The 22,851-nt window shown below is 38.8% G+C and overlaps 3 protein-coding genes across 3 annotated transcripts; 1 reads left to right on the forward strand and 2 right to left on the reverse strand.

Moving 5' to 3' along the window:
* Window positions 1-177: 177 nt before the first annotated feature.
* On the reverse strand, window positions 178-9,358 carry LOC135592531 (uncharacterized). The gene is made up of 14 exons (XM_065082042.1): window positions 8,723-9,358; window positions 8,529-8,615; window positions 7,776-7,885; window positions 7,612-7,662; window positions 6,690-6,861; window positions 6,248-6,568; window positions 5,875-6,078; window positions 5,289-5,774; window positions 4,977-5,183; window positions 4,301-4,489; window positions 3,082-3,245; window positions 2,760-2,912; window positions 1,869-1,947; window positions 178-842 (listed from the first exon to the last, which is right to left on the reverse strand). The coding sequence occupies exons 1-14, from the start codon at window positions 9,116-9,118 to the stop codon at window positions 405-407; spliced, it is 3,057 nt and encodes a 1,018-aa protein (XP_064938114.1). The 5' UTR covers window positions 9,119-9,358; the 3' UTR covers window positions 178-404.
* Window positions 9,359-12,179: 2,821 nt separating this feature from the next.
* Window positions 12,180-18,551, forward strand: LOC135592534 (calcium-dependent protein kinase 15-like). The gene is made up of 8 exons (XM_065082049.1): window positions 12,180-13,059; window positions 14,797-14,940; window positions 15,021-15,173; window positions 16,084-16,196; window positions 16,275-16,451; window positions 17,148-17,275; window positions 17,362-17,461; window positions 17,908-18,551. Exons 1-8 carry the CDS (start codon window positions 12,393-12,395, stop codon window positions 17,989-17,991), a joined length of 1,566 nt encoding a protein of 521 aa, XP_064938121.1. The 5' UTR covers window positions 12,180-12,392; the 3' UTR covers window positions 17,992-18,551.
* A 572-nt stretch (window positions 18,552-19,123) lies between these two features.
* LOC103997012 (protein ABIL1) lies at window positions 19,124-22,415 on the reverse strand. Its single transcript, XM_009418130.3, has 8 exons — window positions 22,138-22,415; window positions 21,578-21,660; window positions 20,974-21,124; window positions 20,760-20,859; window positions 20,397-20,481; window positions 20,265-20,317; window positions 20,077-20,177; window positions 19,124-19,422 (listed from the first exon to the last, which is right to left on the reverse strand). The coding sequence occupies exons 1-8, from the start codon at window positions 22,222-22,224 to the stop codon at window positions 19,264-19,266; spliced, it is 819 nt and encodes a 272-aa protein (XP_009416405.2). The 5' UTR covers window positions 22,225-22,415; the 3' UTR covers window positions 19,124-19,263.
* Window positions 22,416-22,851: the final 436 nt, after the last annotated feature.

Consider the following 22,851-nt stretch of genomic DNA (forward strand, 5'->3'; position numbering starts at 1 on the left):
CGATGAAATCAGAGCGCCTATTATTCCCTTTCCAATGGTTAATTTTCCGGCTCAAAATCTCCCGTAGGAGCCGACGCCAGTGAACGACGGCTTGCATTTTGCGCCCTATTAAAGGCATCCGTGATGATCTAACAAATACTTTACCAATCAGTAGAAAGTACTTTATACACGGATAAGTTTCAGCAATATCTCCCGTTTAATGGTATATATGATGTTAACAGACCATACACCTTATACACCCTGTAGAGCTTGGATCTGATCCAAGAATCATCTTTAATGCCAAAAAGGAAGAAAAATGAAAGACTGCTTTATCTTTCTTTTCAGCCAAAAAAAACAAGACGGAAACAAAAATGACACGAATGGGGCAAAAGAATCACGAGATATCCTGTAAGATACAAAATGTGTCAAATAGTTCCAGAAGTGTTCCGGTAACCAGATCTCTCGGGTGGTGGCTTTACGTATCTTCCTAGTGTTTTTTGCCTTGCCCGTTTCTTTATTCTTTGAATTCTATCTTTCGTTTCTTGTTTCTTTCTTTCTTTTTGCCTCTGCTGCTTGTTCATCTCTCTCACATATGTCCCCTGCCAGGAGACTTCGCCTGTGGAAGGCCACAGCCACCTTCGGTCTGGGTGATCCGCATCGGCTTCTTCTGCAAGATCCTCATCCATGCTCTTCAGCGTTGAATATGAAAACCACTGGATCCACATCTTACCTCTCCTGCTCTTCGGCCTGTGATATTCCTCCATCGATCCAGATTCGGGGTCGACATATACCATGTGCCGTGCACTATGGTACGCCCATACATTCACGAGCAGCTCCAGCACACGAGCATAGCAACGCCGGTCCTGTAAACATGAAACGTTTGTATGAGATTAATACCAAAAAATGCATGCAGAAGTCAAGAAAGATTCAGGTTTCAAATGCACTTAAAAGATTCTTAATATAAACATAAATGATAAGCCATCACACCATCATCCTAGTCTTTGGAGATGCACTTAAAGAATAAACAAGAGTAGCTCAATAATAATATTAAAGAGGAAGATAAAAAGCAAGATCAACTTTTCAAACTTGTGGCCTTTGTCATTGTGTTGTTAGTTCGGGACCAGGTGTAGTAATTGTACTTCAAATAGATCAATAAACAATCAACCGACAGCTGCAGTCCCTTAAAAAGTGGTGACAAAGGAAGGAAACAGAAATGCCAAGTGTGTGTGTGTATATATATATAACGCAACGAAAAAATCACAAGAAAAAAATGTGAAAAACACCCGTCAATGTGAGATCTAGAGAGAGACAATATATTCAACCATATCCTACAAACTGAAAGGATGTTTATGTGACTCAACCCATAACACCCAAATGACATGGAGGGAACTTTATGTGATGCTAAAGCCCATAATCAATCAATTATGATGAAACTTTTCAGTTAAAAAAGAGATTGTTAAATTAAATGCAACCTAAGATTCTCTCACATTGTTGTAGCATGGGACACGAGATATATGCGAACTGCTTCATAGATTGTTATGTGGCTGTCTGTATATTGATCACCTACACGTGTCTGACAGAGATGTAATTGTTATTTTTTTCTTTCTTCTTCGCACATTATAGTCTCCTCTGCAATGACCATTAAAAAAATGTCCTGGCTCATTTTTGACTGTCCTATTATAATTCGTTTCCAAATGAAAATGAGCCTAATAAAAGGTTAATAAATAGTGGAACAACATGCCTCCATGACACAAATTTCCAATATGGGGAAAGTTAGAAAAGTACCATGTGCACTATCAAAGACTTTCTCCAATGAGCAACTGGATTAAGCAGGAAATGCCCCCCTGACACTAAGAACAATTGATAGTACTACCATGAACAAGTATTACCTTAGATGTACTCAGGTAACAGCTAGCACTTTGATGATGCTCATCGTACATCTTTGTATCCATTGCATCTATGAACATTCTGAAAAAGAGGACAACCAGATTTTTAAATGTGTGAATATAACTAGCAAAAGCAAATACATATATTCATAGACGTATTCTGTGTTGCAAATCATGGATATGCTGGTTTATAAAACAAGCTTTTTTTCTCCCATAACACCATGTAATTAAGTGGATTCTAATGAAAAAGTAGTTGGTTGGAATAACAAATCTCCTTGACAAATTGAAAATCAATATCAACTTCCATTCTTTAAAAAATGTGCTAGAATAGTTTTTTTTTTGTCATATCTTTGATTGGAAGTAGTCACACATAAAACACACATTTCATAATCACTGGATACCACACTCACTGCAGCTGTCTAAATAATCAGAAACAGTTCCAACTTATCAGATGTCAGCTCATTTGATGGTCACATATGAGCATGCATGCATATATATTTGAATCTGGTAACAGAGTTCAGAAATCAGAACGATTATTATAGTTGCACAAAAAAGTTGGCCACTTCACCAAAGGCGCCATAGACACCTCAGACACTCGAGCATATACAAGCACACTACCAACACGTATGGAAGGAAACATGAGCCAATTATTATGGAATGGGCAACATCTGGACATGTTTTCAATCTTTTAACCTAAGCACCGAGGAGAAACCATGGTTTTCTCCATCAGTGAACTTCAAAAATAACCGTAACAGGAAGAGCATGCATAGAGAAGCACACTGTATTTATTTTTGACCCATGCAGTTGCAAACTTAATAAAGTTCATAAATGTATGCAAGTTTCAGTTCAATCTGTAAAACTCTTGTTCTGAACTATCAAAACTTAAAATCTTACCTTGAGAACATGACAAACTCCAGGAAAGACCTTGTCGGCAAAGCCCAGCTATGCATCACGGACCATGAATCACCATCATCAGGCATCTGTGGCAAAGAACTCCAATCATCACCTACACCATACATCCTTCGAAAAGCCTCGGAGACGGCGGTTCTTCAAAGAAAAAATTAGAGGAAAAAGATGAGTTGTTTTTACACATGTATTTCTCATCCATATAAAAAATGTCTGGATTTGTTATTCTTGTTCACCACTCTTTTAAAGAATTGTATAAAACATTATTGAGCTTTTACAACAAAAATAGCATGTAATAGCAGTATCCAACCTGCAGTTACCAGCATTTATGGTATCGCAAAACCTCCAAAAATTCAGGTTCTGAGGATTTCTTGGATCTTTATCCATTCGGACCCAAAAGTAAAGGGCATCACCATGGGTTTGGTGTTCAATGGCCTCCAGGAGTTGAGTCTCAGCTTTTCTAGACAAGCTGACCTGTAGTCAAGCGTCACAAGTACCAGATTCAACATGGACTGTATGCTGAATTGCCGATCACAATTATATCATTTAACAATCATAAACTGCAAATAATGGATTCAAAGAAAAATGTTGGTCATTGACTCATTAATTCAGTTGCTCTGTGCTTCATAAACTAACACAGTACATAAATCAAATATATGGTCAGCCATGAACTCAGATAAGACTATAGATACTTCAGCTATGCAATGTTGCACATTATGTAATTAGTACTTGCAAGCATGAATTAATTTCAAATATAGGGTCAGCCATAAACTGAGATAAGACTGATCTAGATATATAGACAAACTCTTTAAGGAACTAAAATTAGAAAGGAACCAACCTATGTCCTTAATAGATCAGCGAATTCTTAAGGAAATTTATGAGAAGGGAATTTTCGTACATCTTGAAACTTTATCATGTATACAATGAGCCTAACTAAGAACAAATCAAATTGCTACTAACCAAATATGGAATAGTGCAACATGGATCTATAATTATATCAGATCCAGTTGCAGTAACAAAAGTAGTATCCCCCTTGAGGCCCTAGAAAATTATTCTGATTTCAATGATTTGATCTTTATAGTCACGGTGCTAATGTATAAGACTTGCAGGCAGTCTTTGACTGGAAACCAGTATATCCTTGCAGTGAAGGTTTCATGGGCCTATGCAGAGAAGTCAAAGGTTAAAAAATGAATAGCCCAAAGAACAAAAACTGCATTGCTTACTACATTGAACAAAGAATAACTATATAATTATCTTATGGTGCATTGTGTTTTAGAGGCCTATTCCTTGTAGAAAATGTTGATAAAGATTCTAACACAACACAGATCTTTGTAATAGCTAATTTGATCCAAAAGTGAAATAGTTAAGGCTTAATAACTCCTCGTACTGCATTGTGACAAGACAAGATACAGCAGAAGGGTAATGAAAAAATCATTAAAAAATCAACCATTGATGTACAAAGGCTTTTCTACATCAAATTCGAAAAGAGTGTTAAAAGCAAGTGTAAACAACATATAATATGCACGAACCTTTCTAGCTGAAGCTCTCCAAGATTGAAACGCAATCCAGGCATTCTTGTGTATACTGTCAATTTGGTAAGCCAAAGTGAAAAAAGCTCCATATTCACCAAGCACATCTCGGTAATATCCATCACGGAGGATTGGAAGATGAGTAGAAGCATCTATATCATCAGCTTCAGGTCTCCGACCTACAGAGGACTGTTTAAGGAACAGACAGAAAAAGACTTATTAGAATGTAGCATTTTGTTTGGTTGCCAGTCCATATAGTTAAGAGAAATACAAGTGCTTTTTTTATCTCATAAGCTATTATTATGCTGGTTGAAATTTTATGGAGACCACCCACTACCATTTACTATTCATATTTCTAACTTGTTCATCTTCATGTGTACGGCAAGCAATTTATTTCTGAGTTAATGTTGTAGAATATCCGTGCATCCTAACCAGGGTTAAGACAATTATCTGATTCTTGCACACATTGATAGTCTCATCGATTCTCAAGAATCCCACATTCTAACAAATGACACATTCTAATAAATGATATATATTACTTGTGTCATAAATATGGTATAGTATGATGACCGTACTTTTCTCATTCAAGTACGACTTCAATTTTGCTTCTGAAATTCCAGCATTACTCTTTAGTAGTGAGGTTTTCTCAATAAAAAATGATATATTAATAACTTACAAGGCTGATTCCACGATAAAGTGAAGTCTGATGTAGAAAAGGCCATGTTCCCTCACCAAAATAAGGTTCATATATACATAGAGGCTGACCTGTCCGCTCAAGCTCCCTCTCATCTCTCTCATGCAATTCATTACTTGCTCTTTCAGCTCTCTTGACGTTCTTGTAAACTTCCTCCCATAATCCATGAGGCTGATCACTTCTGTCCAACTGCATCAAGTTTCAACAGAATAAAACCTTGAGGGAGAAGTGATTCAAAAATTAATGTAAATTGTCCAAGTAAAAGAGTTAAAACAAAATGAAGACATTCGCTACCTCCTCTTCTGTTATTTTTCCAGCACCCATCATCTCAATTTTTTTCTCTTCCTCCCATTCTATGGAGATCAATGCTTCATCAACCTTTGATTTAGTGTTAGCAGAGCTTTGCATTTGACTATGATTCCACTGCTCCTCAAGAGTATCTAAATATTTATGGCTTCTAAAACTGCTATTTAGATGGTCTTCTCCTCTTACATTGGCAAACAGTTCCCACTGCCATTGCATCTTGAATTCTGGAGGGATCTGTTCAACAGCCTTAGGAGGCATAATTTCTGATGGAAACCTGAGAACTTTTTCTAGCAATGATACATAGCCTTGAATAGCTTCAGAAGCCATGAGGTTTCTGGCATACCCTTTCGCAACAGATGCAACTCTCTGAGCAAGTAGAGATAACTTTCCATTTGAAGTTGCTTGAAGTAGAATCTGAGTAAGCATACTAATGTTCTCCTTTGGAAAAAGATATCCATTGACTTTATTATCAACCTGGGCAAAAGCAGTATGGCCAGCACAAAATTAGTCACTGAAAGATGTCATAGCCAGATAAAAGAAACAAAAAAAAATTCTGAATATTAGTAGCAATTACATATTTCCTAATCATGTTCAGATCAGGAGCAACAATTAACTTCCCCAGACTCATAGATTGCTTTAGAATATTTGGAAAGGATTGCTCCTCAAGAAATGATCCATATATTACTAGGTCTGCTACACCGAGATATCTGTTAGTGTCACCATTAATGACAATATGTTCCACAATGCTACCTGGGTAGCCAACCTTTTCAGCAATCACCTGAAATAGTGAAAACAACACTGAATTTCATCAAGAAAATTACAGATAGGAAAAGATTTTGAAACATGAAAATTTTCGTTTTTAAGCAATAATGTCCATCAAGAAGAAACCAAAACAAGCAAGAATTATTATACAAAAGAAAAAAAGAAAAGGAAATACAAACCATTACCTCAAGAGCCTTCTTGTATGCACTAGTGAAGTTCCAACCCAAAATGTGAACTTTCAGTAGTGAATAAAAAGAGTTTGAGGAAGGAAACTTTTGGAGCAGTGGTCTCAATGCTTCCAAGACGAGGGCATGCTCTAGCAACATGCCACTATATGAAAATTGACTGCCAACAACAACAATGAGAAAGTTGTCTGATGTAGAACTCATACTCTCTCTCAATATACGGTCTTTTTGCATGGCGACAAAATTATCTGCCTCCCATGCTTCAGCAGGAGAACCAGGAATAACCATAAAGTTACCCGTATCAAATGTTGAATACATCATCTGGAAGCTTAGAAAAGGCCAAAAACATTGAGCATAAATAAACCAAAGAATCCCTTCACTGACAAAGATTTAGGGAGTCAAAATACTACGAAGCAAGTTGAGCATCAGAGAAATGTATTACCGGCATGGAATGGGTCGGAAAAACAATAACAGTAGCTCTGCTGAAAACTTGCTTCCATTCATTTACAAGCTGAAATTGTCCATTCTTAGAATATTCATCTAGACGAAGTGCAGGGGAACTTTCATGGATTGTCCATATGACAGGTACAGATCTGAAAGGCTCCTGCAAAAGACTGCATACTAGTGCAAAGGTCAAGCTAAAAGAATTTTTTAAATTAAAAAATAAATAATGTAAATATCTAAATATACCATCAGACACATGAAGTAATACCACATAAATGTAGCTTTTGTTTTGTTATTTTCACAAGAGTGTCATATTAACCATCCGATTCACTATAGTTCCTCTTACAGAGACTGGCAATATTTAATATATGCTTGCAATCAAAAATAAAACACACAACAACAACACCATAACGTCCCAACTATTTGCCACTTTGGACCACAAGTAAAACTAAGAGCAGGAGAGAGAGAAAGAGAAAGAGAGGTGAACAACATAAACAGAGTATGACTATGTCTTCAACCCCCCTAAATTCATAAAATTCCCTATTCTTCTTTTATGAGACCCAAATCACCAAAGCATGCTTTGGAAACATAAATTTCGTAAGTACACAATGTTTTGCGTCATGTATACTGTATTATGTCAAAGACCAAGAAAAGAATAGTAAGCTTTAAATATGGTGGACTAACAGGCATTTAAATTTTGATTGGACCAAGTGATCAATTCTGTCCATATATTGCGACAAGAAGGTGCAAGTTCACAGGCTTGATTGTTTTTAGCCCTTGTAAAGTCTATAAAACAAGCAATCAGTTAGCTCTTCTACTTGCAGATATAACAAAAAAGGTAATAAACTGATTGTGGATGACAGAATTCCATTATAGTCAGAAATCATACAAAACATTTGTTAAGGGAAAATATACTTTACCATGAGAAAACAGGTCTCGCCTGAATAGAATTCACAAGAATGCCATTGTAGCTGCATAGAAATGTTACAAAAGATCTGGTTAATTGAATCAACTGAAAGCTATGCTTGAACTCGCCAAGTTAAAAGATATTTCAATAACTTCTGCATCAACTTAAATCACTTACTCTAACCAATCTACAGTGGTTTCTGGATTTGTTACAATAGGCAGGACCTTAACGAAAATTCCCATCGACCTCCACACAATGCGAGCAGGCCCATCATGAAATGAAAAAACCTACACCAGATGTATAACAACATAAAAGTGACATGAAACCCTCTGCTACAAATCTTGTTAGAAACACACAAAAACATTACCCAAATAGGGCATTTCACAAACCCAGCAGATTATTTTCAGGGTCAGATGAGGATTTCATTACAGTATTCATGGAGTGGTACATGGCCAGGATGAAATAGGCATAAAGACTGGAAAAAAGATTCACTGTCTACAGTGCTCTTTAGCCTGGTCCCTCTTGGATCACACTGACATGTACTTTAGAGGGGCCAAAAGGTTCTGTTTCCACTGGCCAAATTTAATACGTGGTGATGGAATAATTCAGTTTTCACTTGCAAAAATAGACTTCCACGTTCCACATTGACATACTAGAGTTTATACAGCCTCAGTGGAAGACGGAGGGATGTGTCATGAAATGAACAGCATCATCGCAAAATATGGCTAAGATTTAGATCGGACTACGCCAGCTTGAAAATGAAAATCACATTTTATATTTTATCTATAAAATTTTCCTACGTATATTTAAAAACCCTTTTGTAAAATTATTATGAGGAGGTTAAAAATACATCAATAGCGTCGAAAGAAATTGCGGTTCTTTTCAACCAGAAGGCCAACAGAACAAAACAATATCTTCTTCACGGCTAACCTGAATGTCAAACCCACTTTCTTTCAGAGCAGCAGCAATGCTAACCATCTTGAGCTGCATGGCATCCGGATATAGATCCGGAACAACCTACAAACAGGACTCATCGCTCACAAATCACGCGCAAAATCACGAAGCTAGTAAAAAATTGGAAGGAAAGAAAAAGAACCAAGAACTCGACAAGAACCGAGACCCACCACCGCAAGCTGCGGCTTCCGCAGCGGAAACCGCTTCCGCTGTTGCCCAAAGGCCATAGCCGACGCGTTTGCTTCTTGATTCTCCCGGTCCAACCTCTGGACCAGCTCGGCCGGCACGAACTTGATCCCGTCCCCATAGTCTAGATCACCAACCCCTTCAAGAACCGAGCCCCACTGCTGGGGCGGGCCCTCGACCGCGGAACCCGGGAGGAAGGCCTGGAACAGTACGACCACGAGGAAGAAAACGGCGACCGCGAAGGCCCAGTGCAGGTAATGGACCTTGATGAGGAAGCGGGGTACCCTGGATCTCAACCGCGGCCGTCTGCCGGCGGCGGATGAAGAGTGGAGGAGAGGAGCGGTCCGCTTCAGGGGAACGCCCGTCTCCAAGAAACCCATCTCATCAATGGCGAGGGCATGCAATCGAGAGAGGAGAGGAGGCTTATCGCTACTCGATCTAAAGGGACGAGAAAGTGGAGAAGGGGGCTCGTGGATTGGATCAGGAAGTAGCCGTCAGCAAGCGATCAAGAGGCGGAGGTCTTTGGTTTGAGAAACGGAAAAGCAGTCGGCTGAGGTGGGAGGGCACCTCGCTTTCGAGAACGAAATGGCAATCTTTGACAGCTAGCTTTGATCACACGGGAATGCGAGTTTAGACAAGCAAGCTTGGAATTAGGAAAGGAAACAACACTGGCTATACGCTACCCAATGAACCACCTGCATTTATATTGGTTAATATCGTGGCTCATCGGTGAACCTCGTAGTGCAATCAGCAGCGCGGTGGAAGCCTGAGTTGCATTGTTGCGGTACGAAACGTGACGAATTAAGGGCAATGACACTGGCGGTGTGCTGTCTAAGATATATATATATATATATATCTCAATCGACATCCCTATTTTATTTTTTCTCAAACACCGTTCATTTGAAAATACCGCAAATACACCAATAATTTTTTCTATCAAATTTTCTTACTTATTTTTTACTAATTTTAAAAATATATCAACCAACAAAACTTGTTTAAAATCTAAATAGTTACTCACTATCTCAACCCAATTCTAACATTTTAGTTAGTGATAATCTAGTTAACAAAATTATATAACAACAAAGTGAGCTACAAAGTTGAACAAATAACAAACATTGATGAGAGAACATAACTACAAGCAAACTTGATATCATAATGCAAAACAAGAATATAAGAGTTTATAGATATCATCTCATTATATACAGAATCTTAAATATTATTTCAATCAAAATATATTTGATTCATAATAAATAAAATAAAATAAATAATTAAAACATACGATGACATAATAAGTATTTCGAAACATATCAATGACATATAAAATGTTTCGAAACATATCAATGACATATGAAATATTTTGAAATATATCAATGATCTATGAAATATCTCAAAGTATATTAATGACATATAAAATATTTTAAAATATATCATATATTAATGAAATATGAAATATTTTCATACGTATTAAAAAATAAATATGAAATAGAAGATCAAATATCATATTTCATTTCATTCTTATCAAAAACATATATAAAACATATAATCGAAACTTTGGATTGTCAGTCCCGATAGAAACAATAAAGAATAAGACAAAAGAGTTGGAAGAAGAAATGATCCAATAAATGAAACTTTTTCTTCTTGATTAGAACATGTATTTTCCTTTACATCTTCAATTATCTGGTCATCAACTTATATTTAGATCGAAATTAGTTCTCTCGGTGCAGGAGATTAGTTGCATGCATGTCTCCATAACGTCGCATAAAATAAAATAAAATAAATTAATAATAAAAAAATAGTTCCTTTAGTCTAAAGCACATCGGACATATGCAGACTTCATCCATGAAACGGATTTATTTCCCTTATTTTTATATATTTCTTTAATTATCTACGAGAAGAATAGCGGAAATTATATTGTCATGACAGACATGAATTGAAATGGATTGCAACGTTTATTTATTTGTACGCACACCTAACATCCTCAGTTTGCTTTGGATTTCTTCCTTCTTTTCTTCTTTGTTTTTAATGTCTCTTTCCGGGTTTATTTCCCATTCTCTCTAATTATATCTTATATATTGATAATATTTTTTCCCCTATATTTATCTCTTTATAAAGATCTCTTATTATTTATTTATTTGATTTTTTAAATAGCAAATTCTTTTAAAAATACCTCTTATTATTATTTTTCCAATTAACACTCCATTTTTTCTTTTTTTTTATTGCTCCTTATTTTTCCAAGAGATGAAATTAAATTACCCTTGCGTTCACCCTGTCAATTGTCGCCTTTGCCCCGCCTCTTGCCACCTCCGTCGGAGGAACTCGTTGCCCATCCATGACCTCCACTGTCCAAAGTCATGACGTCACCCTCAGTCATTTCAGACACATCAAAATAGTTATACATCAAATCAACATGATACTAAATTCAAATTTATCATATCTCATAGGCAAAGGTAGTCGGGAACATCCAATCAATATGGGACTACGTGTAGTCTTATCGAAGCATTCTGGGTCCCACGATAGACACTACCTAATATTATCTAATAAGAGCTATCACCAATCTTAATTAGTGTGATCTGAACCTCTTTAATCCACTAGGAATTGATAAGTCTCACATAATTATCCTTTTTACTATACCATCATATATATATATATATATTAGCTGCAATATATAGTGTAATAAGAATTCTGCAAGACGTGTAACAATAGTAATCGATTTGTCGATACTTACGATTCAACACCAAGCCACGATTGATGTCATGCCGCTGGATTCAAGAATGGCATGTTCACAATGACCATGACACAAAATTTAGAATGCACGTGATACACGTGAGAATTCATTAAATCTGAAATGACGAGCACGTAGCGCAACTGTTGATACGTTGAATTGACTCGCACATTTCTGAGCTCCCTAATGGACAAGCTTATATTACGTACAAGACGTTGTTATTCGGTACAATGTATCATCACGTACAAAACAATGTCTGTCGTAAAGAAGGCAATACGTCCAATTAATAATCACGCGTGAGAGGCGAGCTTTGTTGCTCTGGTGATCAAAGAGAGACGCGCATCGCACGTGTGAGAGCGTCAACGTATTGATGGCCGCCACGGTACGATCGGCTCACTAAGTGGGTGGGGTTCGTTTGGGCTCGGGGAGGATGACGGAGGCGCGGCGATTAATCCGTCTCCGGTCGTCTCACGCGGTTCCGTATCAGATGTAAGAAGTCAAAACGAACCGTCAGTGGCCGTCGCGGTACCGTCCCTGTGGTTGAATAGTGGATCTGAAGCTGGGTCCCGGGTGGGCTCCACCTCTGACAACAATCGTAAGGTGGGTAGGCGAAGCGGGTATGAAGAGGCTGGGAAGCAATAGAAGGCACCGTTTCACGGTCCGGAAACGGCGTTTGGTCAGTACCGGTTTTCTTACTGTGGCCGGTCAACCCTGCTTCCGCGTTCCTTCGTCGTCTGACGCTTCCGTGCTGCGTCCTCCGCCACCGGCTTCGTCCGCTCGCTGACTCCTTTTCCGCTTTAAAAAACCCCACTCGCTTGATCCTCTTCTTCTCTCCTTAAAGCAAAACAAATCAGATCAGAGCTGGCTCTCTCTCAAGCCACCGATCTAAACCCCACCAACGAGAGGAGAGGAGGGGAAAGCAAGAACCCTCAATGGGCAACCGCACGTCACGCCGCCACAAGGAGCCTCCGTCCCCCTTGCCAGATCGCCCTACCCCTCCACGCCCCCGCCCCCGCCCCAAACTCCCTGCCGTCGTCGCCGCCCCCAGATCACCCGGACCCATCGTTCCCCGCCCGATCCCATCCGACGTCGGGCGCGTTCTCGGCCGGCCCATGGAGGACGTCCGCGCCACCTACACCTTCGGCCGGGAGCTCGGCCGTGGCCAGTTTGGGGTGACCTACCTCGTCACCCACCGGGGGACCACGAAGCAGTTCGCCTGCAAGTCCATCGCCACCCGGAAGCTAGTCCGTCAGGATGACCTCGACGACGTCCGCCGCGAGATTCAGATCATGCACCACCTCACCGGCCACCGCAACATCGTCGAGCTCAAGGGGGCCTACGAGGACCGGCACTCGGTCAACCTCGTGATGGAGATCTGCGAGGGCGGGGAGCTGTTCGATAGGATCATCTCCAAGGGCCACTACTCGGAGCGAGCGGCCGCCGCACTCTGCCGAGAGATCGTTAACGTCGTCCACGCCTGCCACTCCATGGGCGTGATGCATCGGGATCTCAAGCCGGAGAACTTCTTGTTCTTGAACAAGAGAGAGAGTTCGCCGCTCAAGGCCACCGATTTTGGGCTCTCCGTGTTCTTCAAGCCCGGTAAATAGACGACGCTTTCTCCTCCCATTGATCTGCTAATTAGTCTACTAATAGTTATTCTTCGAACCCAAGAAACCCAAAATACGACCAGTCAACAAGTAATATCGCATCGAAGTACGAGTCTTTGAACATAGTAGATTGCTTATCGTAGGAACAACTTGTTCCTCGTCGACCTTGGAACTCTTACATCACTTGATTTTTGATCGACGAGGATGTATCGGTCTGATACTAAGTTAGAGAGCGATGGAGTATTGAGATGGATGGAGGACTGTGCCAAACCATCTTCCACACATCCTTTGTTACTTGTGATATGTGCTGGGCATGGGAACAGCCGTCGCAGTTCCCTGCTCGCGTTGCCTTCGGTCCAACCAAACATAATAGTGGGTGGATCCAACTATAATTGGAGAGAGCACCGGACAGTGGATGTCATGCCATGCTGTGATGTCTTTGTCCTATGCATGATTTGATTTCTTGATTCAGTGGATTAAATTTGCTCAGTATTAAGGTAGAAAGAACGCTTTCAAGAATGGATGGAAAGAAAAGGTGCTGCTTGTTTCCAAGATCTGAGTAATAAAGGCTAAAAGTTGGCTGGATAAGATTTATCCACTTTGGCTTCTGAGTGGATGATTATGCAAGTGCATCCATAATAACTGCTCATTCTGATCTGCATTTTGCTACACAGAATGTGTTGATACGGATTGAGCTCTATATGAATATAACATACCCTCTCTTTCTCATCCTCTCATTTAACTTTTCTTGTATAATTGACCATCTAAGAAATGTTATTAATTTGTTTTAGCTAGTGCCTTAACTTGTTGATCAAATATTTTCATTCCATGATTACCTATGTGATGCATAATCTACAATTGAAAGTTTTTTCTTTAATCCCAAACCCAATTAGGTCAATTTGTTTAAATTGGCCAATTTGGAGCATTGGATGTTTTAGAAATTGTTGGATTCAAGCAATATTAACTAAAATTAGTTGAACTTAGCATTTCGTAAACAGATAGGCTAATGAGATCTGGAAGTTGGTATTTATTGACCAGAAATGAAGGGTATTCAATTGTGACCGATCAATTTCTGACCATTGTTTCAATGAATTAGTCAGAAATAACAAGGACTAAATATATCTTGGTAGCATGGAGGACGGAAAAGAAGAAAAAAAGGAGAAAGAGAAACGGAAGGAGACAGAAGATGAGCTAACACCTTGTCACCTCCCTCCTAAAATAAAATCCCCAAAATTTCTCCCCTTGAGGTACTTTTGTTATCGGACCTTGCAGCTTTTCTTTCAAAGATTTTACCACTTGAATTTGACTTTCTGGGTTTTAACCTCTTTATCCCAAACGAGCTTCCCCCTTTGATTTTGCAAGCATCAACAAAATCCAACCGAAGCTAAGCCACATTTCTCAAGTCCAATGTTTAAACATGTCTTAACATTGCAATGAATTCATGTGTTTCTAAATCTTTTTAATTTCCTTTTTTTCTAATTTTCAGATTCTATATTAAACTTATTGTTATCGGGACTACTGACTGATGGAGTTCATTGGTCCCTGAGACATGCATAAATATTCAAATCCTGTTTATATATGTTGGTCTTTGGTGTGTTCTTAAAAAAATAAAGTTCATGGGGAAACATGTGAAATTAATCTCTATGTGAAAGAAACCTTGTCGAATGCCTTTTTTGTTCTTAAATGATCTTGCATAACAGTGTCCGAAATAACCAATTGGGATGTGCAGGAGAAATATTTAAAGATCTTGTTGGAAGTGCATATTATGTTGCTCCTGAGGTATTGCGACGCCGTTATGGAGCAGAAGCTGATATTTGGAGTGCTGGAGTTATACTGTACATCCTTCTTTCTGGTGTCCCTCCTTTTTGGGCAGGTTTGTGGAGTTGTCAGGATAAATGAATCGTCCAAACATGACTAAAGTCAGTTGAAGAATTTACTTTTTCATTTATGCAGAAAATGAGGAGGGTATATTCGATGCTGTATTGCATGGCCAAATTGATTTCTCATCTGATCCATGGCCTTCTATATCTTTTGGTGCTAAAGAATTGGTCAGAAAGATGCTTAGAGCAGATCCAAAGGAGCGACTTACTGCTGCTGAAATTCTCAGTAAGCTTTAACTTTCATCTCATTAATAAATTGAATTTCAATACCTAAGATTACATGTCTACTGCACCAAGTTTGTGCATTCCACTAAACGGCCATGACCAATAAAGTCGGTGCATTACTATTTACTAGTTCTCAAGTATCAGGTAGTGATTAAATGACATCGGTGCATTAGTTCTGTTGAGTTCTGCTGCATGTAAGGTCATGTTATATTAAAATTTGAACTCATTCTTGGATAAATTGGCTGCTACTGTTTCATCTGAGTTCGGTTTTAAATTCCATTTCTTGTTCTACAAAATTTCACAAAACTTTATTCATTAGCTCCAAACAAGGAGAGATGGAGATGATGGCGGCACCATATTAATCATATTGATAAAACTCTACAATGTTCTCCATCAATATGCCAAATGATGTTTAGTGTGACCTCCATCATTTATGATTTCTAATCACTCCGATAACTTCACAAATTTTTGACTAAATATTTTGTTGAATGATGCACCACAGTAAAAACAATATTTTCTGCCTTTGCTTGTGGTTGCACGTTTATCTGGATGTCTCTCTTGCATCCGTTTACATGTCTCAATGCTAGTTTTCAAAGACGGGCTCATTTTTAACAATGTTTAATCCAGATAAATATCTGCTTCATAGTCTCCTTGGAAAGGTTCTGAATATCATACCGTATCGGTGTACCGATCAACTATCGGTATGGTATGTACCGAGATGTACCGAGCATATCGACATACGGTACACTAAGGTGTGCCGATATACCGCTCATACCGGTCCTCTATCGGATCGATATGTACCACCTGTACCAAGCGGTATAGTACGAAATTGCAAACCATGCTTGGAAGTTTACTCGCTGACATGTTATCAGCATTAATTCACTTGGTTTGACAGTTGAGAGTGTATGCAGACCATCCATGGATGAGAGAAGATGGTGCACCTGATAAGCCACTTGATCTTACAGTTTTGAATAGAATGAAGCAGTTCAGGGCCATGAACAAGCTTAAGAAAGTGGCACTGAAGGTAAGGTTTCCTTACATTTTCTTCTGAATCTACATGGATAATTATCTTAAATGCTCACCATCACATATTGTTGTTTAGGTCATAGCAGAAAGCTTGTCAGAGGACGAAATCATGGGTTTGAAAGAGATGTTCAAATCTATCGACACTGACAATAGTGGGACTATAACTTATGAAGAATTAAAAGCAGGACTACCGAAATTGGGCAATTTGGGCATCAAGATTTCTGAATCTGAAGTCAGACAGCTGATGGAGGCAGTATGTCCCTTTCTTGCCTTTTCTTTGCAAAATCACTTAAAAACTTTGGTTGTGGTTTTCTTTCTTGGTTGACTATCTTCTTGGACAATGGGCATAAGCATTTAATGAAATTCTGTTATATAAATTTGTGAATTTAAGCATGAAGACAAGCTTTGATGTAGTAAATTCATTGATGAGAGTTTCATTGAAGCTAGTATAGAGACCAAAAACTAGTTAGCCAGTGCTTGAAAAGACATTTCACATATTATGATTTTCTGACCGGTGAATTAAGGCTTTCATTTGTGCCATCTGATTCGTCATCCTTTTACAAGATAGGCAGCTTCTATTGCCAGAATTACTGAAAACATTATGGAACCACAACGATAACCAAAGTATTTCAGGGTTCACCATTTTGTTGCTTTATGCATTGGGTTCTGACTTTAAAGAACTTATCTGAAATGTGGGTTGATTCTGCACAATCTGTTGTGGATCTGATATAGTTGGACATGTAATTCACATTATCTTGCTTTATGCATTTAGGTATGTCTTGGTTATCGGTCACAGGTCAATAACAGATATGCAACAGAAGTAAAGGCTTCCCCAAAGAAGCAACTAACCTTCTTGTTATCAACTGTCGATACATTTTTCTTAGGACCTGCTGTTGCTCCAAGATTAAATGCAGTGTAGCTCCTAAGATAACCTATTTTTTCCTGACAGGCTGATGTAGATGGAAATGGAAGCATTGATTATATTGAATTTATAACAGCTACGATGCACATGAATAGAATGGAAAAGGAAGACCATTTGTACAGAGCATTTGAGTATTTTGATGAAGACAAGAGCGGGTGACCTCATCCTTACATGAATCAATGTTGTTCAGTTTTCAATGCAAATGAGCAGTTAAATTTATTTGTCATCTTCTCTTGCATAGGTACATCACAGTCGAGGAATTGGAGCAAGCTCTCAAGAAATATAACATGGGTGATGAGAAAACAATAAAAGAGATAATCACAGAAGTTGACACAGACAGGGTAAGATAATTCACATGCTCCTTCTTAGTAAGTAAAAGTTTCGATTCAAGTTTAGCCCTTTCACATTCTGAGCTCTTTTCTAGGTTTAGGAACGCCTTTTAGAACACACAAGTTTGACTGTCCCAGGCTGCATGCATTGCATTATCATCTTCAGTAAGCTGGAGGCTACTATTGTGTGGAATGATGAAAACTGATTTATTAATTAGTTCTTTCCTTCTAGATGCCAATTGATATCATGTTTAGTTATAGTTTCGCTTCTTCCATGTCTTGAGACCAGGAAAAACTATTAAAAGACGGCATGAGGTTGCCTGAACTAGATGTTAGAAATGATAAAAGACAAAAATACCGTACTCTAGTTTTGCTATTATGGATCTGGAAGGATCACAAGTCGTAGACGTCATATGCTTTACAGTCTTTTAATCAGTTACTCATCATGCATGGTGCAGGATGGAAGAATTAACTACGACGAGTTTGCGACTATGATGAGAAAAGACAGTTCAGAACCCATACGTACCAGGAGACGTAAATAAGGCTTTTCTTTTGCCAGTATGATAATTAAGTTAGATCGTGCTCATCTTATCACTGTTCTTGAAAGAAGAAAGAGAGAGAGAGAGAGAGAGAGAGAGAGAGCAGTGAGGAGTTGCATCATCTGCTGAAGGAATTCATTTTCTAGTAGAGAGGAGTTTGGTTTCCGGTGTAATATAGTTGTGGTGCAGCTTCTAAGATTCAGCCATATGCAAAAGATCAAGTGAAACTTATACTATGGCAGGGGACAGTATTTTCGGTGTGGTATGTGCAACGAATGGTAGCGTAGTCAAGTCCTTCCGCCTCTTCTTTTGGCCTTTGGAATTGCTTGAATTAGTTCTTCATGGATAATGATTGGGACTTTTGGTTGCCAACTGAATGCTATTAGCTTTTATTAAGTATTACAAAAATACTGTTAGCGTCAATCGCCACCGGATGTAATGTTTGTGGGATCAACAGAAAATGATAAACTTGTGAGGGGAAAGAATATCAGTCTTTTTTTTAAACATATTTGCTGTAAAATAGAACTCATTATCAACAAATTCCAATGATGTTTTTTGTTCCACTTGTAGCTGATTTTACTATGTTGCTGCTATGTATAGGAACAGAAGCAGGAAAACAAAATTCACAATATCGATTGCTGGGATAGCGGTAAGGATTATTGAAGCTATAAGGATTATTGAAACATTTGTGAATTCGATCTCTTTAGAAGTGGTTTAACATTGAATCCCATGGTTTATAGGGCTTTTCTTGGAACTCAGGTCCTTTGTTCTTTGCAAGTTTGTTGAGGAACACCAAAGGCTATTATTTATTCCCCAAGTTGCAGATGATTCGGCTAGGGATTTAAATCTAAGATCTATCGCTCATGTAAGAATACAACGAGGCATCGATGTCTCACTGGAGACATTACAAGAGAATTTGAACTCACAATCCTTGAAAGGGACCTGAATGAATGCCTTGATCATCTCAAAGCTAGTGGACATTGGCAGTTCGAAATTTCGAATGCCATCCAAGCATACACGAAGATTTGGTCATTATCACCAAATAATATATGGCCAGTTGTCTATAGCGGGAAAAACAGAAATAAAATCGTATGAATAAAACCCTAAGCTCATCAAAAACTTGTAAGACCTGACATCAACTTCAACACTGATGATATATTACGGGTTCTAGTTGCAGGTGTACTTTCAGCAAAAAGAAAGATTATACACAACACTGGCTGCTTCTCAGCATAAAATAACCATGCGGTATGAACGTCCAGGAGACGAGACCTTTGATCAGGAGACTAAGACCTTTCTAGTTTTGAAGGTTTTGTTTTTGTTGAAAAATGCCGACAACATGCTCTTACTGCGACCAGGAGGCCTGCAGATCTCACGTCTACCAGGACTGTCGAAGGATTTGATTGCTGAAATAGGTTTTGGAGACTTCAAAGAACCCTGACAAGATACAAATTGATCGTGTAAACATAGGCACAGAAATAGTTCAGATGGTCAGTATGCAAAAAAGGAAAGCAAATCGTAACAACAAGTTCTGTTAGTCTCAATAATTCGGTAAAATCACATAGAAGGATCAAGTTACCGGTGAAGTTGGATTATATACCTTTTCATGAGGATGGAATGCACATGAATCCCTGTTTATTGAATGGTCATATCTTATATAAAACTTAAAACATGTTCTATCGTTCGTGAAATTACATACATGTTCATGGCTTCCTGCTGTCGCAAGAACTTTTGAATGATTTATTAAGAGATAACAAGATGTGCAATGAATATTCGTTCCACTACTTGGGCAAAAGAACTAACATATTTTAGGACATTTATGAAACATATGGAAGAGCAGTTAACTTGGTGTCATAATGCATGTCGACAGACGTTTGGACTGAATGACTAATGTAGCCTATCTTATCATTCACAGTGCATACAACTTCAGGTGGGATGCAGTAGCAGTAGAGTCTTAGATCTCCCGAGTATTTAGTGGTTTAATGTGGCATCAATGATTATCCCTATTCGAACTTTAAGAATACAGTATATGTTAACGATTTCTTCAAAGCCACAGATTAGGTCCATGACACTGAGTGATATGAAATTTACCATCAAAGCAGATTTGTTTGGAATCATGTCGAAAGTCACATTTCCACTAGTTGCACGGAGTGGCGCTGACAAGGGCAGTGATGCAGCAGGGTCTTCTGCAACTAAAATTTGTGTGGCCTCATCATTAGAAAATAGCTTCGAGTCATATCGGTGCATCTTATCTAGAAAGAATCAATGAACGAAGATACCTAAAAGATGGAAGACTTCAGAATTTACTTTGTAACACTTAACACCTCTTGTGCTGCACAAATATCAAAACAATGTTTAGGTTAAGTTAACATCAGCAGGGGTTTACAGGGGAAGAAGATTCAGAAGCTTGCCATGGTGCTGCAAGGGGATCCCCATTTGCTGCAGAATTGGCTTCTGAAGCTACGTGCCAGGAAAGCATATTTGATGCATATTGGCCTAAATGGAGATAAAATATCTCATTAGGCAGCAACATTTGATACACATGAAAATATAATCCAAAAAAAAGAAAAAATGTAACAAATGCATAACTACAGACTTGAAGCATGATAGTGAGATTTTGCTTCGGAAGGTTTTACATTGCCATCTGCGGGCATCCATCAACTATTCAGCAAGTTTGACTAACAGAGTCCGGCTTGGGTAATTAAAAAGAAGGTGGTGTACGTGATCTCATCATTCCAAAAAAAGAAAGTACACATTATCATCCTAAAGCATACTTGGCAAAATGTAATGCTTGTGATGTCTCAAGGTTCTTGCTGGCGTTTGATGCTGACTAAGACCATCTTTATCGCCATAAGCTTGGCAAGTAAAATTTTGCTGAAATGAAAACAGCAAGAATCAACTCTGTAAGACTTGTTAGGGGTGCTATCATTTTACCAGAGAATATATACCCGATTCAAACATGAAATCATTTCACCAGAGAATATATACCTGATTCAAACATGAAATCTTCATCTCCATCGTTGATGCATCAAGAAGTTGTTGTTCAAACAGGTCCGTCAGTTTATAGGCAACAGTGCCAAGATGATCTACAGCATTCACAATGGCTCGGACAGCATAACTTTTTAGATTATCTAATACCCTACAAAAATTGCTCTAACTTCAAAGATGAATCATAAAAATATTCGCAATTAGAGCTAGAAAAATTGACCATAGCAAATGAAAATCTGTAAGTTCCACACCAGATTCATGATATCCACCATTAACGAGCTATGAAAATGTCAGCAACAATGGCTCACAACTTTAACATCTTTTTCCTAATAAAGCCCCCTTTGGGAAAATGCAATATGAAACTGTGCGTGAAAGCCCAGTTAACACTTTTCCCTAATTAAAGTCTCATCTCAACATTTTCCACAGGAAAACACATCCTCAAGCACTTATTACCATATTCGATATTTCACTGCGGTAGCTAGAAGATAAGTCTATTTAGGACATAAAATTCAACCAAAGCTGGCATAGCAGTCTGTAAGAAAATAATAGATGAGGTATAGTAATAAAGTGTGCAGAAGATTTCGCCCAGAGAAGAAAACCTTACATCTGTTTCTGCTCACTGCGAAGGTAAGACTTTTCACAGTACTCAGCAGCAGAGTAAAGTTGAGGTCTCAGGTTCTTGAGTTCCTGCATTTAGCCAGTAGCAGATTATTTCCTCATCAATAGATGTTGGGATGATCCAAAAACACATTTCCAGGAAAATAATAATAATAATCCAAAAATCGATGCAAGAACGAAACTTTGCTCTCGTTATCTGAACTCAAAGCACAACAAACTTCAGCAGATTATGCCAGACCTTTAACCCCGTCAATTATATCACTAGGAGAACATAACAAGTTCGAAGCAACATCGAATTAGATGGTCATCACCAAGTAAAGGCGAATTTGTCCCGATACCAAACACAAAAATACCTCATGTTCTCAGATGGCACAAAACCTGAAAACCCGCACAGCAAGAAATCGTAGGGACTCGCGGAAACAGAAACCCTAGCAACCGCACCTGATCAAACGAAGGAGCAACGAAAAGGATCAAGCAGAAACGAAGCGGATCAGAACCGGAGGCGGAGGCAAAGGACGCGGATGGAGAGAAGAGGAGGGGAAGGACCTGCATAGCCATGACGAAGCTCTTGCTCCTCTCCATGGAGACCTCGTCGAAGGTCATGGCACCGTTCTCCGGCCGCCGTTGCTGCATCCTCCACCACCTCCTCCAGTTGCCGCACCGGCGATGGAGCGATCGAAAAGGAAGTGGGAGTAATTAGGTCACTACAATATCTTCGCTTTGTGCGGGATGCGTTCTTTGCTTACGGATGGGGGAGTGGCCGTTTATGAGAGCAGCGGAGAGGTGGGGCTCGATGCCGGAGAAGCGATACCGGGAAACGGGTTGTTGGATCTTTTCCTGGGAAGGCGAGAATACGTACCCACCGTTCCTCGTCGTCGAGATCTGCATTAGCGCGGATCGTAAAGCAGAGAGTTCGGAACCAACGACCCGGATCGAACGAATCAATCAACTCCATCACGATTAAAAAAAAGGGATGGAATATATATATATATATATATATATATATATATGTCATCCATCATTATTAATTAGAACGTTAAATTATTTGTTTATCTTTTATTTTTATATTTTTATTGATAAAATTGATAATATTAGGATAAATGAATTAGCATAAATTGATGATGTTAGTAACATGCAATTAATCCTATCACGACCATAACTAGTGTTGGCAGGCTTTAGAAGGCACTAATGAGGACACCTGCCGTTGTCATCCAGCAAACTCTTGCTGGAATAAGGGTGGGTCCTACTCACTGACACCGA

Source organism: Musa acuminata, chromosome BXJ1-9, assembly GCF_036884655.1.
Source record: "Musa acuminata AAA Group cultivar baxijiao chromosome BXJ1-9, Cavendish_Baxijiao_AAA, whole genome shotgun sequence".
In the NCBI taxonomy this organism is placed as follows: domain Eukaryota; kingdom Viridiplantae; phylum Streptophyta; class Magnoliopsida; order Zingiberales; family Musaceae; genus Musa; species Musa acuminata.